Source organism: Cydia pomonella, chromosome 6 (assembly GCF_033807575.1).
Source record: "Cydia pomonella isolate Wapato2018A chromosome 6, ilCydPomo1, whole genome shotgun sequence".
Classification (NCBI taxonomy): Eukaryota; Metazoa; Arthropoda; class Insecta; order Lepidoptera; family Tortricidae; genus Cydia; species Cydia pomonella.
The window spans coordinates 4,509,542-4,535,941 of NC_084708.1; the positions used below are offsets into that span (position 1 = coordinate 4,509,542).

The 26,400-nt window shown below is 37.9% G+C and overlaps 4 protein-coding genes and 1 long non-coding RNA gene across 5 annotated transcripts; 3 read left to right on the plus strand and 2 right to left on the minus strand.

The window, feature by feature from the left end:
* Positions 1-26: 26 nt before the first annotated feature.
* On the minus strand, positions 27-7,411 carry LOC133518773 (uncharacterized). Its single transcript, XM_061852459.1, has 9 exons — positions 6,806-7,411; positions 6,221-6,462; positions 4,634-4,738; positions 3,454-3,519; positions 2,049-2,180; positions 1,378-1,425; positions 1,237-1,290; positions 797-838; positions 27-531 (listed from the first exon to the last, which is right to left on the minus strand). Exons 1-9 carry the CDS (start codon positions 6,919-6,921, stop codon positions 176-178), a joined length of 1,161 nt encoding a protein of 386 aa, XP_061708443.1. The 5' UTR covers positions 6,922-7,411; the 3' UTR covers positions 27-175.
* Positions 7,412-7,607: 196 nt separating this feature from the next.
* Positions 7,608-9,129, plus strand: LOC133518777 (uncharacterized). The gene is made up of 2 exons (XR_009799526.1): positions 7,608-7,853; positions 8,222-9,129. It is a non-coding gene; the product is annotated as an uncharacterized LOC133518777 (long non-coding RNA).
* A 3,500-nt stretch (positions 9,130-12,629) lies between these two features.
* LOC133518584 (fibroin heavy chain-like) lies at positions 12,630-15,977 on the plus strand. Its single transcript, XM_061852244.1, has 3 exons — positions 12,630-12,644; positions 13,894-14,142; positions 14,450-15,977. The coding sequence occupies exons 1-3, from the start codon at positions 12,630-12,632 to the stop codon at positions 15,716-15,718; spliced, it is 1,533 nt and encodes a 510-aa protein (XP_061708228.1). The 3' UTR covers positions 15,719-15,977.
* A 4,242-nt stretch (positions 15,978-20,219) lies between these two features.
* LOC133518772 (ice nucleation protein-like) lies at positions 20,220-22,945 on the plus strand. Its single transcript, XM_061852457.1, has 2 exons — positions 20,220-21,071; positions 21,497-22,945. The coding sequence occupies exons 1-2, from the start codon at positions 20,948-20,950 to the stop codon at positions 22,795-22,797; spliced, it is 1,425 nt and encodes a 474-aa protein (XP_061708441.1). The 5' UTR covers positions 20,220-20,947; the 3' UTR covers positions 22,798-22,945.
* Positions 22,946-23,062: 117 nt separating this feature from the next.
* Positions 23,063-23,827, minus strand: LOC133518775 (probable peroxisomal acyl-coenzyme A oxidase 1). The gene is made up of 2 exons (XM_061852464.1): positions 23,672-23,827; positions 23,063-23,383 (listed from the first exon to the last, which is right to left on the minus strand). The coding sequence occupies exons 1-2, from the start codon at positions 23,810-23,812 to the stop codon at positions 23,225-23,227; spliced, it is 300 nt and encodes a 99-aa protein (XP_061708448.1). The 5' UTR covers positions 23,813-23,827; the 3' UTR covers positions 23,063-23,224.
* Positions 23,828-26,400: the final 2,573 nt, after the last annotated feature.

Genomic DNA, 26,400 nt, shown 5'->3' on the forward strand with positions numbered 1-26,400 from the left:
ACCTACTAATATAAAAGGCAACGAAATATTATAAATTACATTTATTCATTTTACAACCAACATATCGATTTTTGCACCAAAAATGGTAAAAATGTGTGTTAATATATTCTCACATCACCGATTAAACAATACACTTTCGCACTTAAAGAACATTCCATCACGATTTTAGCTATTTTTATAACAAATGTCTACACTTAGTAGTTTTACTTGTAGAAGGAACTCCTTTAGCTATCTTCTCTAACGCACACACACTAGGTAAAGGCATCAAACAGCTCAAATAATGATATGCACTTAAAGCCCTTTTCAAAATGGCGGCTGCCATCTGCTTCTCGTGTGTGAACTCATTAATGCCTTCTTTCAATTGTTTATTGTGTATAGCCTTTTCTATAACCTTCTTTATGTTAGGGGATTCAATTTCGTCTACTAAGCAGATGTTTTTTAGTATCCGTTTTAGTTGCTTGTTCCTGCGCTGTAGTTTTAGGATTTTGCGTTCCAATTCCTCTTCTCTTTGTAGTTTTCTTTTTGATTTCGCTGGAATTAATAAAATATATATTTTCAACTGAAATGGATGTCTTATACGAAAATAAAGTGACCAAGGCCTCCAGTGCCTGCTGGACTAGAGTCTTCTGCGTTCGAGGCAGACGCCATAATCAAGGCCACCCAATTACGACGGAAATTGATATTTTTGCAAATAAGGTGTAGTGGCTATAAAAATTGCAGGTATATTTTCGGTTGTTGAGTTTTTAAACATTGTTATCAAAATGTGTAATAGAATACGAATAAAACATATACTTACTCCTAGAGTTGCAATCGATTGGTTCTATCTTCACAAAGACATCTGTAAAAAATATGTAAACCGTAGGTAAAAAAATAATCAACTTCATATCAACCTTCGTGCATGGCGACGTTCACGACGATGTACCGCGCACGCATGTAGGCTTTCAAAGGGTTAAGAATCAAATCTCCTTTTTACATAATAATAGTACAGTCAGCATCAAAAGTAGCGGATCAAATAACGTTTCATAAGTATCTACCGTTCTGTAACAGTTTAACAAAAAGTGATGTCTTTAATATAGAACAACTAAGACTGTAAAAGATATACTTTTGAGCGCGAATTTTAGAAATTTATCTATATTTGGAAAAGTTATCCAGAATATCAGATACTTTTGGCGCGTTGTTTCATCCGCTACTTTTGATGCTGACTGTACCTATTGTATTGATTATAGATAAACATACCTTTCTTCAGAATGTTTGACAACACTTTGTTACTGACGGGTATCACTTTCGGCTCTGAAAACAAAAGTAAAGTTATTTTAGATGGTTGTTTCATGGAGCGGAACAATATTTTTAACAACAATCCAGAAATAAATTACTTGCCTTTGGGGACCACAGGTATCTTCTTCTGTGATAACTCAATAATACATTCTGCAATAAAAATAGAGTTATTTTGTTTGTACTTTAATTAACAATTTAAAATTTAAAAATAAAATAATGCACACATACATAGGACTAAGAAAAAATAAAAAAACAACAACAACACAAAAACAATAACCAAAATGATATACAAACAAACTAATTGTACATTGGGTCCAGCAATGTGTGAAATAGGGAAAGGTTTTGACTAGTAAGGCAAATTGCAACGCTGTTGTTGTAACAAAATGAAAATGTTAATATGTGTGTTAAAATAGTTTGTAATAGAGATGGGCCAAATATTCGGTAATTATTCGGTATTCGGCATATTCGGAATGTTTTCCAATGTCATTTTAACGCATGTTGAATCCATTGGATTTTTTGATTATTTGGAGTGTATTCTTTTTCGAGTTTTTGCGTTTTGCCCTATTTGCTTCTAGTGAATTGCATAGGAAGCGATTCACCTTTGGCTGCTAAAGTAATTGAAGCGTTTCCAAATGGTTTACTAGAACGAGACACATGAACCGGGTAATTTGAACGGACGCTCGGTTTGGTAAGACCTGCACCGAATATTCGGCCAAATATTCATATTCCGCCCATCTCTAGTATGTAATTTTGAGGTTCACGCAGTGAGGTACCTTTGCCATCGTTAAGCACTTTGGTGGTGATGGGTATGACCTGGCGGTCTTTGTTGATGGTGTAGATTTCCGTGGTCTGCGAGTTGGGCGGCAGGCTGTGGTGTAGGATCGGGATTATCTTTGGTAGACATTCTGTAAAGAAACATTTTTTCGCAGTTTCAAATAAATAGTACATGGCAATTCTACAAAAATCTAAACTGCCTTGTACATACCATAATAACAAAAATGATTTTTTTTGTCGCTGACTGTTCTACAAACCCCAAACAATTCTAGAAACCCGAAACACAATTAGGTTGCGTGGTTTCATCACGGAGTTCCTATGGCCACCTCCATCATCAGATCAGCTCCATGTCAACCTAATATTGCATTGTCATCTGATTTACATATGTATGCAAAATTTCAGCTCAATCGGAAATCGGGAAGTGGGTTAAATTTAGCTGCCATGATTTAACCCACGCTATAGTTGGTGTCATCCACGATGACGCGCAGATTTGTCAAATCTAACCTTTAATAACATGACATTACGAGTCGAGGCACGCGTCATCGTGAATGACACAATCTATACAAATTAACATATGTACATACTCGTATCTGTAGTATATAAGCTTGTAAAAATCGCTCTTTTGCCTGATAGTAAAAAATAGTAAGAATAAGAAACCATTTATTGCCACACAAAATACAATGTTTAACTTAAAAAAAAAATAAAAAAATAGGCATGCGCGGCAAAAGGAACGGACTCAGCATACGCTGCGTCAGCCATTTTATTACAAATTGACTGCGCAGCGCTGATTTTCAGTCCGTCCCCTAGTCTAGTACATTGGGCAAAGAAGGGGGTAAGTGAAATTTTGGATACGAGGGTGGTTATTCCCGACCGCTGCAGGCTGGAGGGAATTAAAGACCCGAGTTTGCAATATTCTTACCCCCGGAGTTACAAACAATGTTTTTCATCACACTTGTAAAGAAAAAAACTAATTTTTATGCAAAATAATTCTTAAATACGGTGACATATCAAACATTCGGAATGACATGATGTCACGATCCTCAGCATTGAGGGACCGACTGAAGAAGAATCAAACATTCGTCCGCCATTTTGTATTTTCTTGACAGGTTAGGTATCGAATAAATTAATCAAATTAAATAATTTTAAACATAATCAAAAATATTAAATTATAAACGTCATTATTTTAAAAGTAAACTTACATGGTTCGTATGAATTAGTGAAAGAATTAAAAGAAAAAGCTATAACTCTCTAGGCAGTTATAGCTTTTTTTTCACAATCCATAACTCCCGCGGGAACAATATAGGCCTCTGTCCTTCAGTACACCTGCATAAGATCTTTTTCGAGCAAGTGTGACGAAAAAGAATTAAAATAATTAGGCCATTAGAAAAGTTACGAAAATATTACCTTGAAGATCTGGGTCCAGTGCTTCTTGTTTTATCGTTATTAAAGGTTCTGAGACTTCTGGAGCATCTGAATTATTAAGAAAATTCATATTAAATTTTTCCTTGAGACATTATATTTAAATAAGTAGATATTGTGGTCATTATTTGAAGCGCTGGTGGCGGTAGCGGTAAGAGCGTGCGACTTGCAATCCGGAGGTCGCGGGTTCAAACCCCGGCACGTACCAATGAGTTTTTCGGAACTTATGTACGAAATAACATTTGATATTTACCAGTCGCTTTTCGGTGAAGGAAAACGTCGTGAGGAAACCGGACTAATCCTAACAAGGCCTAGTTTAACTTCTGGGTTGGAAGGTCAGATGGCAGTCGCTTTCGTAAAAACTAGTGCCTACGCCAAATCTTGGGATTAGTTGTCAAGCGGACCCCAGGCTCCCATGAGCCTTAGCCAAATTGCCGGGAAAACGCGAGGAAGAAGAAGAAGATTGTGGTCATTATTTTTTTGGCGTAAGGTGTTGAAGACCACTAGAGTCCGCTGCATATTATTATGAATCAAAATCGCTGCCAACTTAGCTTGGTCGGACTCTAGTTGTCTTCAACACCTTACGCCAAAAAAATAATGACCACAATCTTCTTCTTTTTCCTCGCGTTTTCCCGGCATTTTGCTACGGCTCATGGGAGCCTGGGGTCCGGCATCTTTTTGTTCAACAAACATTTCGTGAGCGTTTACGCTATGTCCCCAAAGAATCACTCCATACCGAAGCCAAGCGTAGGCATAGGCGTAATATGCGGAGCGAGCGCTTTCGATATTTGTGCTTCTTTTTATTACGCTTAGTGCGTATAGGAAACGCGAAAATTTTGTTTTGAAATTTTGAACATGTCCTTTTTTGCCAAAGATGCACACAATTGAATATTAACCTTCATGCAATGCAATGAAGTTCACAAAGGAGTGTATAGCTATGGCGTTTAAAGGGATAAAGGGTTAAATCAAAATCGCATTATAGTTCGTGCCGTCCACGATGACGCGCAGATTTGTCAAATCTAACCTTTAATAACATCACAATACGAGTCCAGGCACGCGTCTTCGTGAATGACACGATCTATATTATTCAATATGCATCAATCTTTAGCTTACTTTACAATGATGTGTTATACCGAGTTCAAAAATTTTATGAAAGGTTTTTTACCTGGGTCCATGTGTTCTTGAAACTCATCATCTAAGTATTCATATCTTGTGGAATCGGGGGTTTCTAAGGCTGGGTTTTTTATGGGCACAATCCTCTGTGTACATTCTGAAATTAGATACAATAATTTGATAAAAAACATAGTTTAACATGTACACTGACAGTACTAGAAGTAGAGTTATCCTTCTGTAACCCCTAATACAAATTTTTGTACATATTCCACAATCAATTTTGAACAATAATTATTTAACTCAATGTTCCTAATTCAAAAACAAAACTGTCCGGATTTCAGAAGGGGGTTAATCAACTATTTATTTTTGTTATTCTGTCTCATCGGCCAGCCGATAATACTCTTGTATCACATTATAATATTTTGGTTGGTAGATGGCCCAATGTGGAAAGTGCTTATAATAACCACAAAAATACATGTTTGATTAATTTAAATGCTGTAAAACCAGGGTTTAAAGAGTGACCCAGGAGTCCGTAACCATGGCAAACGGTGACAAGAAAAAGTTGATTCACCCTTAACATGTTGAGCCCACAAGGGCCCTGCCAGTCAACATGCTGTCAGTAAGTACATTAATAAACTTTATTTTTAACGCACACTATATAAATGTACTCATAAGTAGAGTTGTGCTGTTGTCAAGAATGTTCTGCGTTTGCTACAGGGAATATTCTCAAGCGAGAACATTCCCCATACAAATTAAAGTAAGGATAAATAATCAAACAATATCAAGTTGCTTATAGATAACTTTTGGACGCAATTACGTAAGCAAAAAGAACACTAAAGCTTAATAATGCCAATTAGTGATAATCAGCAGCAACTTAAGAAGTAATAAGCGTTTTCTTATTTAAAGTTTTCACAGCAGTGAGAACGGTGAGCAATTATCATTTATTAGTACAAGATCTTCATCTACATATTCTACATGGTATGTAGGTAAATAACTTCTAGACACTTTTCTTTTCGTGTCTCGGGAGTGGGGAGTTTAAATAATAATATTTAATTATACTCCCGACTAATTTTTAGGTCTATCAGAGAGCAAATTGCTTGTTGTAACATACTGTATAAAAGTAATATATTATTTATAAGCGACTTTTTCAGTTGAAGTTAAATGTCATGGAGAGATTAGTGTTGGACTAAAAGGTGACACACCCATGCGTCTTATAAAAAAAGTTGTTGTTACCAGGGATCGGAAACCGGTATTTTTTGTATGGGAACGAAAACGGTATTTTTTCGTTCTTTGTTAATTACTTCATTTCTAATTAGGCAATCTAATAATACGAAGTCGTTATCTGAAAATACAACTAAGTCCTACATTTAGAGTATAAAATAAACCGAAATATATGGTTATTTCGATGTTTTTGCAAAAAACCGGTTCCGATCCCTGGTTGTTACCAGTGGCTTCCTCACTGTTGGTCAGACAGCCTTATCATATTACATACATATATTGCAGTTGAAATGACATAATTTTATAAACTGAAATAGATATCATACACTAAAGAAAAAGTGATCAAGTTGTTGAGGCGGATGTATCTATTTTTATATAACACTTATATATAGTAGTGCTTCTGGAGAATTATTTCACTTACTAAGTAAAACCTTATTATTAGTCCTATTCATAAGCATGGGAAACAAATTGACCACGTCTCTCTTCAGTGGCTTGATAGTATGTGGGAACACTGTTGGCACTGCATCTTTGGTCAAATGCTTCCCGCTCTTAGTGAAGTAGTGGGGCATGAAGTGGTTGCCACAGACAAAGCGGTACTGGAGCTTCTTTAGGGATAGCTGGAGGAGTTTTACATCACCTATCATTCTTATCCATTTCCGACATCTGAAAATTAAATCAGTAACTTACTATTAATAATTTGTTTGTATATATAACCTAATATATGTTAATGACTAAGGGTACACTTGGAGGTTTATGCATCATTGAATATGAATGAAAATGTAGCCTTTGGCAATACAAATACAACATACCCAAACATAATAAATAATAAAACATTTTAATGTAACTTGTAAATTGTGAAAACACATTCTTCTGCACAAGGAAGTAAACCTCTTTATATAGATTTAAAGACTTAAAATAATAGTAGTTAATTATTAAAACGATGGAAACCTACCAAGAATTATCCTTTGCTACGGGACATACAAGTAAAACGAAATACAAAACATACCGATTGACACTCTGAGGAAACTTGGCGTATAGAACTCCTGGCGCCTGTGACTGTGGAACGTTGCAAATAACACACACTTTATACTTCAAATAAGTCTCCCTTAATGGCAGACTCATTGTTATTATTCGATATTGAGTTCTATTATTATTTACAAATACTTTGAACAACGAGAAAGTCTTCGGATTTTGACATGATAATAATGACAATTGGATTGGCACTTTGTCAAACGTCAATATATATTTTTTTAATTCTTTGGTCAGCTGCTGTGGATACTAGGCGCTTTTAGCAAGGTTAACCGATAAAATAACTTGTTTAAACATTTAATAACTTGTTTTGCTCAAAATGAGTACTACTTATTACATTTTCATTATAATTACCATTAAAAGCCTTATTTGTTGTTCGATAAATTGTAAATAGGTAGGTTACGGTCTCGATAACAGATAGATAACGACTTGGCGGAATGTTATTGTATTGATAGAGTAACACATTCTTTATCAGGCGTTAATCAACAACACAAATTAATCTATCTCGACTAATGGCTTAATTTTATTTCTCTAGATTTAGTCCGTGACTCATAAGGTTATGATACAGTTATAAAAATATGGGGTCAATATTCTAGTTCCCAAAAATAATAGACTCATCAAGTATCGACATTATCAATATGGATCGATTGACCGGTTCATCATAAGATAGACAAATAACAGCTATTACAGCGTGGGCTTGCTGTTTTGTTCTTATTGATTGGTTCAGTTGGTACTACTGTTGCTATTAAATCCATCTATGGTAAAGGCAGGTCACTTAGGGTGACGGCACCAGTAATGGACACGGCACCAATTATGGACATTTTTTTCGTTGATCGAATTTATTAAGCAACTGTCCCGACATTTTTTAACTGGCAACACTAAAGCATAACCAATAGACGTTTGAGCTGTCATTTTGACACACGTCACCAAAATCGGCCATTTTGTTCTTAGATGGCTGCGAAGTCAAAATTCGTTACGCGCGGTGGTAATAAAAATCCGTTTTTATTATTGAAATCGTTAAGGAGGTGAGTACATATTTTTGCATGGTGTTATCTTGTGTTGTGTTGTAATGAGATTTGATGTTATTTTTACTGAATAATACTATATAGCAAGTAATTTGAGCTAAATTGAATATGTCCAATCACAGCAATAACTTTTTTGTGGGGTTTGTTCATTACTGGATTCGATATTTTAGGAAATTCAGTAATGGACAAGTGTCCATGCTTAAGTTTTTTTTTACTTTTTTAGTTTATTGTATTAAATTATTTAATTCGTTGCACTAAACATTTGGGTTGAGTTGATTTTGTGACTGCTCTTTATTTTCCAATAATGGACGATGTCCATAACTGGGTATTTTTAGTTGTTCATAATTGGGTTCTTTGTTTCTTCTTAGATGGCACCGAAGAAAAATTATACCCCCGAACAAATGGGGAGAGCATTGGATGCTGTAAGGATGGGAGAAACTATAAGCATAGCTGCCCTCCGGTTTGGGGTTCCTCGAATAACCTTGCACAACAAGGTGACAGGCAAAAGTCCTGCAGTTTGTGCTATGGGGCCTCAAACTATCCTTACGGCAGAAGAAGAGGACATTCTGGTAAAATGGTTGGTCGCAATGAGTGAAAAGCACTTTCCCATAAATAGACAATTATTAACAGAGAGCGTGCAAAAAATTATATTAGATCAAGGGAAGGCCAATCCTTTTACAAATAACAAACCTGGAAAAAAGTGGTTTTCCTCATTTTTAAAACGTCATCCAGATATAACAGAAAAAACAGCACAAAATCTTTCGAAGTCGAGGGATGACGTTACCGAAGAAGGCATACGCAAATGGTTTAATGAAATAACGACATACATAGAAGGTGTAGGTTTAAAAGATGTTTTAGATGACCCTAGCCGGATATTTAATACCGACGAAAGCGCATTTTTTTTGTCACCAAAAGCAGGCCGAGTTCTGCTGAAATGTGATACTTCTTTTGATTATATTGTCAAACGTCCGTAGGTACAATAGCATGCCTAACAAGATATTAAGCTTTTTTGATAGTTTTTTTAATATTTTATATTGTGCTTTATGATTATTATATTGCTAAGATTCTAATTTCTTGCCTGATAGATCTCAGTTGATTAGTGTGTTACCAATTCTAAGCTGCAGCTGCTGGCAAAGAGGCAAAGCCTCAATAAATGTTTAAAAATTACTGAAAACCAGATGGTTGATTGAAAGTCTGATAGTATAACTTGGAAATCTAAGACTGATCATGTTGAAAGTTCAAATAGCGTTACCTAATAATAAAAGTTGATTTGTGACATCATTTGTTTCATTTATGTGTTCAATACAAAAGTGTCCAATAATGGATGTTCATAATTGGGTCCATGTCCATGACTGGGTGTCCATTACTGAATTTTTGATGTCCATCAATGGTGATTTCGTAAATTTCAATTTATATATTTTTTATTAATTATATATTAAACATACAGGATTTTCAGTTTTGTTTCAATATTCCTCATGTATTTGAGTGCCGAAAAAAAAATCACCATTTTTGTATCGTCAAAAAACATCCCATTTTTAAACGAAATTCTAATTTAGTGCGCTTAACATGTCCATGATTGGTGCCTTCACCCTAGCTTATATCTATAATAGGCCCTTGAGGCATGGGACCAAGGATGCTGGCGGCATTTCCTCGTATCGCAATACTGATATGTTGTGCGAGGAAGCCGCCAGCTTAATGTTTTTTTAGTTTTATCATTCTCTTATTTTAGAAGTTACGGGGACACATTTTACCACTTTGGAAGTGTCTGCCGCGCAAAATATTCAGTTTAAAATAAAATTATATTAGTGTAAGTTTTGCATACCAAGTGTGGCAGAAAAAAAAAAATTAGAAACCTCAATATCATTTTTGAAGACCTATCCATAGATACGTATACCCACACGTATGGGCTTGATGAAAAAAAAAATTGAGTTTCAGTTCTAAGTATGGAGAACCCCCAACATTTTTTTTTTTCTATTTTTATGTGAAATCTTAATGCGGTTCACAGAATATATCTACTTACCCAGTATAGTTCTTATAGTTTCGGAAAAAAGTGGCTGTGACATAATTTATTTTATTTATTTATTTATTGAGGAGATAACACAGAAAACATACATGGCATGAACAAAAAAAGACTTAAATATCATAAATGTCCTTAGATACAGATGCTTCCATATACGTATCTCACGAAGAACATATACCTACCTAATACCACTTAATACTTAAGACTAACATGCGTTTTACAACATTACAAGTGTTTAGAGAGACTTAGTGTATAATATACGGACGGACAGACAGACAGACGTAACGAATCCATAAGGGCTCCGTTTTTTGCCATTTGGCTACGGAAACCCTAATAATATTGACAAATTTCATAAGTCATAACATTACGCTTAGAATAAATTTAAAAATGGAAATATTACTGTCTTGGGTGAGACTTGAACTCACGGCCTCTGGATCAAGTCTGGAGTTCAAGTCTCACTCAAGACAGTAATTTTTCCACTTTTAAATTTATTCTAAGCTTAATAGCATTGTTCGCAGACATTTATGCTTCTTAAAAAAAAACATATCATTACGTTGTTTACATTGCAATTAAGTCACGTGGGTCGTGAAGTAGGGTGAGGGTGACCATGAATGTTGATAAGTAGGGATTTTTTAAACTGATGAATAATTTAAGGAGCTTATTAACTGTCATTTGAATTAGCGCTCCGCGTTAGTTTAAGGGGCTGTCAACACCCATTGTCCTTGAAATTGATGTTACTTAAACAGTTTTTTAAGAAAGACTATTTGTTTTAGTCAAGTAAGTAAAATATATGTTCATATTAATTATATTTCAAAGACCGTGGTTGTACTCGATACATGATTGAACGAAATCGGCTCGATAGAAAATAATTGCAAAGATAGGTCTTAAAATCACAATTAAACGATTCTATGTCTTTATTGTTTTGACTTATGGGTCTGCAATTAAAATCTCAATTTCAAAACATTTATATCTAAACCGCTAACGAGTGAAATATTACACTAATAATCCACTTTTTTTTATTTAAATAATTTTCTTATTATTCCCTTGCCCAGGCCCAGTAACATGCGACAGTGCTATCTCATTTACTCCGATACAATTAGACAGTGTGCGCGCTTTAGCTTTTGACAGCCTCTTAAGGGAGAGAGTCATACGCAGGGTCACTACCCACTAGGCCAAACCGGTCATCAAATATTAGTACGTGCGTATGTATATTGAGAGTAGTTGTAAGCGGTATGTGATGAGAACTTTTTTTGCATGAGTTTGCTATTCGATATAGTCAAAGGTAATGTGGATTGCCCTTACTTATAGCTGGGATCAAACACTTTACACCAAAAGGTACTCTGTACAGTACTAAACTAAAGATACCATGGCCTATGTTACTAATGAGTAACTTTATGTGATTGTACTTTTGAACAATGATAGTTAGCTATCCATTCCATAAATAACGATACTTTTTAATTGAAAGTACCCTCATGAAATACTATAAAAGCATAAACCTATATGTACTCAGTCATGTCTTTTAAAAACGTATATTTTAGTTTCCTCGTATTCGAAATGAAAAGTAAAGTGTTTAACTCGGGTGAAAGGCACCATTTCAGTCGAAGTAGTTTGGCGCTCGAACGCAGTGAGAATAGTCCGAGGCTGAAATTATGATTTGAGTGTCTTCATCATTAACAATCTACTATTTCGGATGCGCGAATAGGTTTTCATTTTATTTTATTTCGGGACAAACACATGGCCCGATTCGAAGAATGATTAAGACACGTTTAAGACCTTGAAAAGATCTTTAAAAAATCGATAACTAAACGACATGTTAAAATTGACGTTTATTTCTATTCCGCTGCGATCCCAGTACGAACTATCTACGATATTTCTAACATCAAAGTGACATTGGTTGCCCGAATCGAGCTGCTTCTGTCAATTATACGACATACTTACGATATCTAAATGAGAACTTATCTAAACCAGCAGGGCTAAGATGGTCGGCTGTCTATCATTTGTCACCCTACCTGTCACGTTCTAACAAATACGTAAGTGCGAACGTGACGCATGATATGACAAGTGACAAAAACACGACCATGATACGCTTCTTGTTCTTGAGATTGAGTCCGCTGATAGACAAGAGGACAGCGTAAGCTTAGTAATCGGGTTCGTAAACCTAAGCCTTTATGAACCAAAGAGCATATAATCACTACGTTTTATTATGAACATTAAAAAAAACCTACCAATACAATTTAATACCTACCTACCAAGCAATCCATGCAAGCCTCCATAGCAAGTGATCCACATTCACGCGTTATTATTGTTTGTCCTTGTCACAGTCTCACATTTTTTTAATTTCCCACCATAAATTTAGTATGGTTTACGGTGGGTAACAAATAACCGAATTAAATTACGTAAGTCGTTTTTGGTAGGTTGTCAGAAATGTTACAACGTATTTCTAATTTTGCCGCATTGCGTATGTTCCGTCCTTCACGAGCGCACACGGTCTATAGGATCCTACCATCTATGCTATGCTATTGACAATGTATTCATGCATTTTTTCCGTACGCTTGATTTCATTTCAGACCATGTGGGGTCCGACTTATGAGCATTGATACGATCGAAATGTTGTTTATGTTTAAGTGCGCATTGTCAGCGCAAAAAAGTCAACAAAAAATAATGACAGTCGTGAAAATTTGTATACATTTTTAGCCAGTGCGGTGGTAATAAAATGTAATAATTAAGGATCAAGTATTATAGTAGATACCCCTATAATGGAACTGGAACCGGTAATGGGACATAAAACCACAAAGTATCTAAAACTAGTTTATAAACACTGGCAACATTTTACCATAAACAAGAGTCATAGAGCTTCTTAAGTTTGATGTTTCATTAAAGAGGTGAGTACGTAATTTAAATTATAATAAATTATTTACTTCGTGTAAATTAGAATGCGTTTTGTTAATTGCATTTGCCATGAGATTAGGTATACAACACATTATGTTGTTACTCCAGAGATGTTAGAAAAATTGATATTTTGCGCAATCTCATTATAGGAGCTGTAAAACTGCATACCTACTATGATGGGACAATCTTATACAATGACCATGCCGTAATTTCATGTTTTAAGAATACATAAGTAAAATGTAGTTAACAAACATGTCAACTATTTTAAAATTTCACGTTTGTGGCTGTATGGTATGATAGTCAGCCGCAGTATTGCAATGCGACATTACTGCTAGCCGCATTTCTGAGGCAGCAATGCAGTCGGCAGTCATGTCACGCTGCAATACTGCTGCAATAATGCTGGTGCATTCTGAATACAAACGGTACCTTAAGGTCTTGTTTAGACGGCGCGCAAACCTGCATGGGATTATAGCTACATTGCGGACTATTGAGGATATAGTACATTGAATTCTGCCGACCGATCAAATACCGCAATATAATTAATCTCGTATGCGACTTCTCTTCTTAAATGAGCCCTAATATATTGAGTTGTTGAATTAAATACATTTCCCATTTTTTCATATATATTTTTTCATATTCTCATACTAATATTTCCGATCGCTAGGGTCATGTACTCATGTACCCATCCCTGATTCCTTTCCATTACCGGGGTTCCATCACTGGAGCTTTGTGGTGCATGACTGGAGATAAAAAAACATAGATTTAATCTGTTGATTATGTCGAAACAAATTGCACTATCTTTTGTACAATACGCCTGAAACATAAAAGACGGATAGGATTCACATTTTAACACGCTAAGGAGTAGAATTTTAGCTTGTATCAGGGAAATGTCACAAATGCTACTGCTCTTAAATGTCGCATGACTGGTGCCGTTAACCTAGCCACAATCTATTTGGTGCGGTGGTGTGATAAGTAGTGAGTACTCTATAGAGTTTTCCCTTATTAGTTTATGAAAAATATGTCATGTTACTCGAAAGTTGCGAAAAAAAGTTTTTCAGCGGTCCACAATTAAGTACACTCCGCTCCGTAGAGATTTACTAATGCAAAACAACCATTTCTAACGAACGCTAGAGAAGGGGCGCGCGGTATTTAAGCATGGAGAAATGCTCTCACCGCATCCACTCACCTGAGTCCTTCCGACAACACATCATGGCAGCCAAGCTGATCGTTGTGGCGACCGCCCTCGCCCTGTGCCAGGCTACCCCGGTCCTATACAACGGTGAGTTCGGTAAACACCATAGAAGAAAGGTTACAATAAAATTGATCCAAGTCCCAGTTAATTTTAAATTCCAAGCTTATTTGAAGTTGGAGAACTTGGATGTTTAGTGTAATTCAGTTATTTCAGTCAGCCTATATATACTTAAACGATTATATTTTGACCCTTTAATAATTAGACATTTGCAATTTGAATTTAAAACAAGTTCTGCGCTTTACCGCGCTTCATTCACAAACCGGCCTTGACGTTTGATCACAAAAAGTTGTTTTGAACTAAACACGTGTATCAAATTAATTGCTGATAATTATTGATGTCTGATGTATAAACTTATATCTCTATCTGGACTGGACCTTTTCGTAGCACCATCTAAGAACATATCTTAAAAGTGATATATTTATCTTCTGAAAATTTTTCATTTCAGGTTTCTTATACCGTGATGGTCGGAACTTCGCGATCAGCAAGGCGTACAGCAACAACCTTGGTAGCCAGGCCTCCGGAGAAGCCGCGGTGAACGACCTGGTCGAGCTTTACAACGCCCCCGCCGCCCCCGTCTACGGATCTGCTAAAGCTGTAGCTGAAGTTCAGAACAGTGGCGCCATTTTCTACACTCCCGCTCCCGCCACCATCGTCTCGTATGAGCAGAACTTTGCTCCCGCTGAGATCAGTTACGGAGCCCCGGCCGCTCAGTCCGCGCAGTCCACTGCTTCGATAAACGGTGATAGCGACTCTTCAATCGCTTCGGCTTCATCCATTGGCGCTGGATCTGCAACTTCGTCCGCTCGCACCCAAGGAATCGGCAGCTACAGGACTTCTAGCAACGCCAACACCTACGGCTCCGGCTTTGGATCGGCCTCCTCGAACGCCAACTCAGGTGTCGGCTCGGCGATCACTGCCGCGCGGACTCAAGGCAACGGATTTAGCTCTGCCACTTCCCAGGCTGATGGCGGTCTGGCGAACCGCGCCACCGCTGACGCTCAATCTAACGGAGGGTATGGGTCTGCCTCTTCTAATGCCAACAACGCTCAAGGCTCCGCTATCAGCTCGGCTAAGACTCAAGGCTACACCGGCTCAGCTGCCTCCGACGCATCCGTGAATACCGGATACAACAACGCGATCTCTGCCGCTAAAGTCGCGCCTGCACCCCAGAAGACGATCCACTGGCGCTTCGGAACCCTCTACGGTACTCCTTCTCACATCAACACTCGCGCTCAGGCTAACGCTAACGGCTTCAACGCTGCCAAATCCACCGCTGACGTGCACCAGGCTGGCTCCGCACACTCCGCCGCCAACACTTACGGCTCGGACGGCTCCGCTAACGCCAACGCCAACGTGAACGGAGGCTTCGGGTCCGCTAACTCCGAGGCCAACACTCACGGCTCCGGTTTCGCCAAGAGCGCCGCCAACACTCAAGGTTCTGTCTATGGCTCCGCTCAGTCTCAGGCCAACACTCACGGCGCCGGCTTTGGCGCGGCCAAGTCATCTGCCAACACCGGTTACGGTTCTGCTAACGCTAACGCCGACGTCAACGGAGCAGCTGGTTTCGCGAAGTCCGCAGCCAACAACGGCTTGGGTTACGGATCAGCTATTTCTTCAGCCAACAGCAATGGCTTCGGGTCGGCGCGCTCGGACGCCAACACGCATGGATTCGGCTTGGCGCACGCTAACGCTAGAGTTAACTAAGTCAAACAGCAAATAAGCAAGTACAGTAAGATGACAAATTACTTATCTTGATGTACTTCCTCGTAAGACTTAATTTATTTTAGTTAAGCTATTTATTTATTAGTTTTAAAGTTGACCAGCGTGGTGAAATAAAAGACTTTCGTTTAACACCTTTGTTTTCATGCGAAATTCCCAATCACAATACTAATATAAAAACATACTGCACGCACGCAATGCACTTTGAAAATAATGGTGGATCCAGCAGATTAATAAAGACAGCGGATTGCTCCCACATATAAATATACCTAACAAAGAGCATATAATCACTACGTGATACCCACGTGATACCTAATAATACAGGACTGACAATGAATGCCAAAAGGGTAATCAGCCAGCAATTTACCTAAAGTTTTAAATAACTAGTTTGAATATCTTCTCCTTAAATTTCGTGGCAGCTGTGAATTGTAATGTAGGGTGACCAAGAATTCGGAACAAGTAGGGGAAAAAATAAACATCTTTTATTTGAGTTAACTAACGGTGCAAGCAATTGTTAATCGAGTATGGACTTAGATAAAAATATGTCTATTCACAGTAAAGTAGAAAAGGTACCTAATTAGTAATTAGAATGTCTTTTGAGTGCTATCTTTCTTTAAAATTAATTGTATTTATTTAATATATGAACGCAAGTTTTGATAACCTTTATTTAAAAAAACCGGCCAAGGGCCAAGCTCATTGTAGGGTTCCGTTACCCGTCCGTCACAATAAGCTGCCTTGCACGGGGGCTATTAGTAAAGATCATGTGTGAAGTAAGTTCATAACAAGCATAATCGGTTACCTACATACAAAAAAATATACCCACAACCGAATATAGTAACCTCCTTCTTCTGGGAAAGGAAGACGGCTATATAAAAAAGAAGTACCTTTTGTACGTCTTTTTACTAAAAAGTACCTAAAGACTTTTTGCAATAACTTGAAAACGGCTTAATTGATCATGTTCGTTATTGTTTTCATTGAAAGTATTTATTGAGCTTTGTTTTCACGAGTTTTTTTTATATGTTTGGTTCAAAACTTAAAAAGTTATTGAGGGTGAAGCATTTTTTTCGCTGCGATTATTTCCGAAGTTGAAGACACTTATTTTATTTGAACGACGTATAGGTTTTTCAAAACAAATAAGGGACTTTAACAAAAAAAATGATAAATTAAATATCTTCGGAAGCAATCGTTCCGAAAGAAAAAAATATATGTCCCCCCGTATGACTAAAAAAAAAAGTAAAATTAAAGCTGAAGTATGAAAAAAAAGTAAAATAAAAGCTTAATATAATACATACTTTCATTGAAAACTATATTGAACATGATGGGTCTAGCCGTTTTTGAGTTATTGCAAAAAGTCTTCTCTTCTTCCTAGTAAAAAGACGTACAAAGCGCTTCGAAAGTAGTCCCTTATGCTTGTAATTAATGTATTTAGACATCGGAGTTTTTATCGCACGGTCATACGTTAGCGAGCAATGGAGTCGACATTAGCAATAAAATTCAACTCATATTCATGTTTTTAATTTTATTATCAAGGACAAGAACGTTGACGAGTTTATAAATGATCCTTTAATTTTGTCTTTGTTGGAATATATAAATATTACAAATAATAATAATACACGCATAAATATTACAAACAACAATCACAAGACCGAAATAGATTTAAATGAAAATCATATCTGATGCATTGTTTTATAAATAATAGTACATTACGATACAAGTGCAAAAAATAGGAAATTTGAAACGAGTGACGATAAATTAAAACACGACCGAAGTGTTTTAAATTGACACGAGTTTCGAATTACCTATGTATCGTACGTTTTACAGTACCTTCATATGACCCTTAAAATGTTCGACTTAGTTACGTAATGTACTAATTATCGCGCTAGTGCGGTAAAGTAGCACCATATGTTTGTAGAGGGCTTAAAGTAAGTATATGTTTTGTTTATTTCTCGTAATTTACGTAAAATTATGCTTTTTTTAGGGTTCCGTACCTACGTACGTCTGTTCGTCTGTCACCAGGCTGTATCTCATGATAGACGAGCTAGACGTTGCCGCTAGAACAACAAATACTACCCAACTAGCAAATTGGTAATAACATCTGAACCTTTTACGACTAATTCATCGTAGGTGCGTCGTAAATAAGCAAGTTTTAAAACGTGATGTTGTATAAATGTCATTTATACCGCACTTTAGTTTAAATGCAAATTGTTCTTAAATCGCAGTTGTACAGACGTTTGTATAACATAGTAATAAAGCAATTTAATCACTGTCGTACAAAAGTTTTAACCAAGACCTTTTCCCGGTTTTACAACCTCAATATGACATCTTACAGCACTTTGGTCATAGAAAAGCTTTATGAGTGATTACTGTACAACTAATCATAACATCAGCTTTTTACAGCTGTTAAATTGCTAAAGTGCCATACAACAGTCATAAACACGACCGTCTTATAGCTAAAAGATAGGGATTACGGCTTATTTGTTTCATAAATTTTCAGTTCTTAATACAGTGTTGATACGCAAAATGTTAAAATTACATTGGAAAAAGTGGAAGCAGTTCAAAAGGAGCGGTACTTATAGATGCAAAGTTCGTCAGAGTTGTGCTTCTTTACTTACTAGCACAGACTTAACTTCAAAACTGTTTGTTTCACCTATTAGGTTCACCAAGTTCACCAGGGAACCCTGAATTAGGGTGATGGCGGCCGTATCGTGTTGGCTTAAGAGTTTTAAGTCGTAAGCTAGTGCTTTTAATTATAAATGAGTCATATAACTACTCATAGATAAAAATTAAATTAATTAATTTAATTAAATATAATAAATAAACAATATTTAAAGGGGGCATTAAAATTTTCTTAGAAAACCTAGTAAATTCGTCGAAAATATTATGTTCGCATGCGTATCTGATTTACCCATTACCCATTTTAGTTGCAGTAATAGATGTCGAGTCGGTTATACTTAAGTACTTAAAATGGTAAAAAGTATAATATTTTTCACGACTTGTTTGACCGGCAATCATCCATGCACAGTACACACAAACAGGTAATTCTATTATGATTGAAACTGCTTCGCTATTGCATTTCACCGACTCATTAGTCGTAGAAACGTCTGCATTATGATCACTCTACAAGCAATTGCATCTACAAATCGAGAACTTACGATACTTTTCCGACTAAAAAGTCGTTTAATATATTTTTTATGACAGCTGTAGGACTAAATGTGCTTGCTTATGACGATTGAGTGACCACTCAACGACTATTTAGCCATAAAAACTGCGCCAAAATCGCGTCATTTAAACGTTTGTATGCCTTAAATTGCATACCATCTAGTTTTATGAAAAACGTTTGTACAACATTTATATGACATATTTTTGCTAGTTGGGTAAAAATTACGGAACCCGCGGTGGGCGACTCCGACTCGCACTTGTCCGGTTTTTTAAAGTGGTATTGCATTGCTCTTTTCCAAAATTTACGTTATCGGCCCACCCTGTTGTACAGTCAGCATCAAAAGTAGCGGATGAAACAACGCGCCAAAAGTATCTGATACTCCGTATAACTTTTCCAAATGTAGATCATTTTCTAAAATTCGCGTTCAAAAATATATCTTTTATAGTCTTAGTTGTTCTATATTAAAGACATCACTTTTTGTTAAGCTGTTACAGAATGGTAGATACTTATGAAGCGTTATTTGATCCGCTACTTTTGATGCTGACTGTACAATTGTGGTTCATAGTAACTACAATTGCGTTACGTGTATCAAATGAAAATAAATGAAAACCGGTTAATAGGTAAGTGCACATCGGGCCATGCCCAGTATTCAGACATTCACACATTGCGAATTGATATCGAATGTATTTAATGTAAATGAGGGACATTCTGGGTTTACAATTTGCTACAGTATTTATTGATTTTGTTATTACGATTCCAAGAGTCACAGTGCATTTCACGCGCAACGATCAGCGTGAACTATGGTCAAGGTCAAGGATGACCTTGATATGAATCAATATCAAAACCTTAACAATTATTTTACTTAGAATCAGCCTCCGTAGATTTCAAATTAAAAATAGTCTTTAAGTAAGTAGCACAATTTGAAACTATAGGTCCATGGGGTCCCAGGGCGCCGTTTTTTGCAGAAATCGCGAAGCGTCTGGTTGACTGGTGACCGAAGAGCTGGCGGCTTACTCGCACCGCACAACGTATCAGTATTGCGATACAATGAGGAAATGCCGCCAGCATCCTTGGTACAATGCCTCGAGGGCTCGACGGCCTATTTTAGATTTAAGCTAGTTATATTCCTGTGTATATATCGATTATGTATATTGTTATTGTAAATAAATGTATTTTCACAGTAGCAGAATATTAGAATATTATATTAGAAGCACTAACATAATCTGACCATCGGTGGATCTTACACGTATGTCTTGGCAAATAAGTTTACAAATTGTGAACTACTTATACCATTTAGAACAGAAAAAATACCGTAGGTACTATATGTATAAAATGAAGTAATTATATAAAGTTCACAATTACAATATACATAATGGATATATACAGATGATTACTATAACTAGCTTATATCTATAATAGGCCCTTGAGGCATTGTACCAAGGATGCTGGCGGCATTTCCTCGTTGTATCGCAATACTGATACGTTGTGCGAGGAAGCCGCCAGCTCTTCGGTCACCAGTTACGTCAACCAGAGGATTTCTCCAAAAAACTTGTGCGCGCTGTGGGACCCCATGGACCTAGAGTTTCAACGCCAAATGGTACAAAATGGTACTCTCTACCGAGGCTCTTATATTTATTACGTTTCAAAATTTCGGCGCTTTCCGCCGCTGCGCCCGCTTTTACCTTAGTCCGTTGGAGGTGGGACGGTGCCAGTGTGTCTACGTATGTAGCATCCCACACTAACATCCGTCCTAAGCTCCAAGGTACCAAGGACACCCCATCAGGCCTCTTGCCATCATCCCTGATAATGCCAGTCGGCTCAAGAAGAGCAGGCACATTATATAAAACCTAGAAAAATTATCAACAAATATAGGACTATTATAATTTTTGTGTATCAGCCAGTAGGTAAAGTGGTCACTTTATTAAGCTTATGAAAATTAAGCTTCACGTTGTCCAAGTTTTTCAGCTGTCAATTTACGCTCCATTGCAATAAATCTCTAATGCAAAACAACCATTTCTAACAATCACTAGAGAAGGGGCGCGCGGTATTTAAGCATGGAGAAATGCTCTCACCGCATCCACTCACCTGAGTCCTTCCGACAACACATCATGGCAGCCAAGCTGATCGTTGTGGCGACCGCCCTCGCCCTGTGCCAGGCTACCCCGGCCCTATACAACGGTGAGTAAGGAAAAAACCTCCACAATAGAAAAGTCAGATAATCATTAGTGGTTTTTCAAAGTTAGTATATAGTTCAAAATTCAAATATTCAATTCAATGATTTCACTCAGCAGATTTTCGATTACCAATTCATATTATCTTGGCCCTTGAAACTTATAACCATTTGAAACTGAAGCTCAAAACATGTTCGGCGCTTCATTCATAAGCCGATGTTAGCGTACAAAAAATTGCTCTAAAATTAATCATGTTTAACTAATGAATTGCTAATAAACATCGTTGTCAAATGTACCATCCATCGTTGTCAGTGTAATCCAGATTACACTTTTCTGCAATAAAAGCTCCTACATATAACAGCTGCTACATATAACTTAAAAGTGAGATATTTATTTAACTTCGTATTATTTATACTCGGGTTTTTGCTTCAGGTTTTCTATACCGTGATGGTCGGAACTTCGCAATCAGCAAGGCGTACAGCAACAACCTTGGTAGCCAGGCCTCCGGAGAAGTCTCGGTGAGCGACGGCTCCGCGCAAGCCTACGGCAGCGCCTCCGGCAACCAGCCCGCACTGGCTGACCTTGTTTACCCCACCCAGGCCAACGCCCAGGCTGAGCTCTACAACGCCCCTGCCGTCCCCGTCTACGGATCTGCTAAGGCTGTAGCTGAAGCTCAGAACGGCGGCGCCATTTTCTATGCTCCCGCTCCCGCCACCATCGTCTCTTATGAGCAAAACTTTGTTCCCGCTGAGATCAGCTACGCAGTCCCGGTCGCTCAGTCTGCGCAGTCTACTGCTTCGATAAACGATGGCAGCGACTCTTCAATCGCTTCGGCTTCATCCAATGGCGCTGGATCCGCTACTTCGTCCGCTCGCACCCAAGGAATCGGCAGCTACAAGACTTCTAGCAACGCCAACACCTATGGCTCTGGCTTTGGATCAGCCTCCTCGAACGCCAACTCGGGTGTCGGCTCGGCCATCACTGCCGCCCGGACTCAAGGCTTGAGCAATGGATACAGCTCTGCCATTTCCCAGGCTGATGGCGGTCTGGCGAACCGTGCCACCGCTGACGCTCAATCTAACGAAGGGTACGGATCTGCCTCTTCTACTGCCAACAACGCTCAAGGCTCCGCTATCAGCTCGGCTAAGACTCAAGGCTACACCGGCTCGGCTGCCTCCGACGCATCCGTGAACACCGGATACGACAGTGCAAAAGCTGCCGCTAAAGTCGCACCTACGCCCCAGAAGAGGATTCACTGGCGCTTCGGAACCCTCTACGGCACTCCTTCTCACATCAACACCCGCGCTCAGGCTAACGCTAACGGCTTCAACGCTGCCAAATCCACCGCTGACGTGCACCAGGCTGGCTCCGCACACTCCGCCGCCAACACTTACGGCTCGGACGGCTCCGCCAACGCCAACGCCAACGTGAACGGAGGCTACGGCTCAGCCAACTCCGAGGCCAACACTCACGGCTCCGGTTTCGCTAAGAGCACCGCCAATACTCAAGGATACGGCTCCGCTCAGTCTCAGGCCAACACTCACGGTGCCGGCTTCGGCGCGGCCAAGTCATCTGCCAACACCGGTTACGGTTCTGCCAACGCTAACGCTGATGTCAACGGAGCAGCTGGTTTTGCGAAATCCGCAGCCAACAACGGCTTGGGTTACGGATCAGCTATTTCTTCAGCCAACACCAACGGTGGCTCGGCGCACGCTAATGCTAGAATCAACTAAGTCAACAAATCAGCAAGTACAGCAAGATGACTCCTAACTTATCTTGATGTATTGTGGAACTAGTGAAATTTAATTTATTCTAGTTTTAAGTTATTTATTTGATAGCTTTAAGGATGATTGCAGTGGTGAAATAAAAGACTTTCGTTTACTTTTGTTATTTCATTTATTTATTCAGATAAGATAAGTAAACATTTAAATTTAAGGACTTTAATAATGTAGTCCATACTCATAAATTCCTAACAGCGATTACGTAAGGAATAAAAACCGTAATTTCTGAATATTATATTGTATAAAAATGCCATCAAAGTAATTTTCAATATTAAAACTTATACAAGTTATAAAGTACAACATTACTTTGGCCAATTGGTATTATTATAAAATTTCGTGTTTTAAGTAGGATTTAAGTATAGAGTTTATATTAAAAGGGCTATAGTTTATGAGGTACCAATTTCCCTTGCATCAGGGGCTTCAGGTATTTGTGGAAGCTGTCATTAACGGGTTTAGCGTTGAGCGGGCTCTTGAGGGCCTCCTCCATGAGGCGCTCGTACACGCGGCCGTCGTACGCGCCCAGCGCGGAGTTGAGGACCTACAACGAAAGTTTTCTGAATAACTACTAAAGCTATATAAAATAGCTAAAGGAATATAATAAATAAAAACACAACTCAATTAAGACGACGGATTGCCGGAGTTCTATAAAAAAAATAAACAAACCATGACCCCGTTGGGTAATTGATTCTGATAATTTAGTGGATGTCAGTCAGTGAATAATAAAAATACACCAACGGATAACTCAAAATTTATACCTATACAGGCAATTCACAAACTAATTAATTTACACTTAATCCGCGTAACATGTATCTATTATTGAACGTACCTCATCTCTGAAGTCGAAAGCATCTACCAGTCCCACGGCATTGGGTCTGATCTTCCCCAGTAGCGTCTCATACCGCTGTTGCAGCTCTTGCACGTCCGTCGCAGTTATGGGGGTATACTGCAACCAAAAAAAAACTTTCATATAAATATGTATTTACAATATGTGAAGCTGTGTTTTTATAATCACAGATACCTACAAACAATTCCAGTTCGATTGTTCCTCTAAAAATCTGTCTGGTCTTGTCCTAAAATAATAGTGGGATTGAGCATATTGGGTAATAAATTCAATCGTATTCAATTGTAGTTACTGGGATATAAAAACGGTGCATAACCTTTAACCTTTTGTGTGACCTGACCTGTACCCATCACAAGTCACAATTAAGGTGCTTGGACTACTTCAACTTCCGACTCACTTTTTCAATTTCACGGCAACGTGCGTACAACGTTCATAACTTTGTATAGAAAGTGAATGTGTTTACCTATATTTGGCTAAATACATAGGAATGACTTGAAACTTGACACTTAAGAATTACCAATGATAAACTAGAGTATTCGGTATTATAGCTTTTTCTATAGTCTCCTGAAATCTAGACAAGGTAAAACGTTGTCCTAAAATTCAACTTTTACCCTAAAAACGGCTTTAAATATGTTAAATTAACAAAATATCTTTTACTAGATGCTTTCGCGCCCAAAACGCTGTGTGAAAATTGTGTGACGTCACAGCTTACGATTTGACACATAACTATGTAATGTACATACACACGTAAGAGCAAGATCTGATCACACACATTTATACGCACACATACACAGCTTGCCCACCACCAAAATGGCTACGGCTTGAGTATTAAATTTTGTACAACGGGGGGCCTTAGTTGATCGAACTGTCAAACCGAGAGTTGTGACGTCATCAGAATCTTCAATGTCGTTTCGACTTGGGTCACGTGACATGTGTTAAAAGACATTTTAAATGAAATATTTACAAAAATATGCTCATTAGAGGTCCACTAAAGGTAGTTTAACATGTTCTTATAATCCATAAGAATTCATTGAGATACAATTCTGCCCTAAGATTTGTAGATGGAAACAACCCTATTAAGTCAATGAGTCTAGGTATCTCAATTTTAAACCATTTAATATCAGGCATTTAGATAAGTAGACTACGTTGGTCACGACTGCACGATTCACGATTTGCCCAACCGGTCTCATCTTCTAGTATGTTCTTATGAAGGTAATCTCTCGATCATAAATAGTTGATTGAACTTTGAACGAAGGTAAAAGTGAACCAATGAATAGAAAAGTGATAGGTAGGCACTTAGAACTATCTTCGATTTAAGATTAGGTTTAAATAGTAACGCGGATAAGAAAAAAAACGTTTAAAGTCATGATGATAAATATCTTAACACTCTACAATCTCTTAACCTTAGTACCATCTTATCAGCCCCTTTAACGTAAACAAGACTTGCTATCTTATATTATGCACCGTCACCAACCAACGCGACCATATAACTTGTCTTTTAACCGGCACATTTACCGATTATAGATTCGAACGGAAACTAAGACAAATCTACGGTTTTTCCTATCGTAAAAGGCGACTAAAGTGGGCCATCGAGGCTTAATAGTCTTGTCAACCAGTCCACAGCACTTGGTAACAACCCAGAAAAGTTGTGGGAAGTGTTGGTAACACAGAAACAAAAGCGAGTCAGCATATTGCGAAAACCCCAATGTTCAGAAACTAGTCGTCTAAACAATAAATGGCAGTTATGTTTTCACCTCAGCAGCTCGAACAAGCCTACTTTCCCCACTCCAGGGAGTGACGAAAGTGCAACTTTCCTCACTCCAGGGAGTGAGACAAGCTTTCGTCATAATAATGATGAGACGATTATATTTATCTTGTAAAAAAAAAATGGTTAACTGTACTTGATGTTGATTTTTTTTACCTTTAATATGTTCTCACTACTGAGGTCAAAAGTTGTATTTGTCACACGAGAGCAAAGTTATTTTACATCTCGTGCTATTGAGTCTTTCGCTTACTCGGGACTCAAAATCAACACTCGCAAGAAAAACCAACTTTCCTCTCTTGTTGCACAAATAACTATTTCAAAGGTTAACTTAAGTATCGATATTAGCCAAGAACACAACAACAGCAGAAATAAGTCAATCATTAATTTGTATCCGGCATTAGCTCGTATTCATCAGGTTCCGTATTACTCGTAAACTCGTATATATTTGTTACCTATACCAATAACACCTGATTAGAGTGATTAGACATAATAAGTACCAACCAACTGCGGTAGTGCGTAGGATTTCGTTTAAGTACTTACAAAAATTTTTTTTATACTACGTCGGTGGCAAACAAGCATACGGCCTGCCTGATGGTAAGCAGTCTCCGTAGCCTATGTACACCTGCAACTCCAGAGGAGTTACATGCGCGTTGCCGACCCTAACCCCCCCCCCCGTTGAGCTCTGGCAACCTTACTCACCGGCAGGAACACAACACTATGAGTAGGGTCAAGTGTTATTTGGCTGCGGTTTTCTGTAAGGTGGAGGTACTTCCCCAGTACTCTTTACTTAATCAATATTGAATAGATACCTACTAATATGTACCTCAATATATCAAAGTTGTTAAAGTGAGTAGGTATTATTGGTGATTGTTTAACCACAGGCCTTTTGCTACCGTTAACAGTGCTTCATGAGCACACTCAACCAGTTTTAAAAACGTGGGTGGTCACT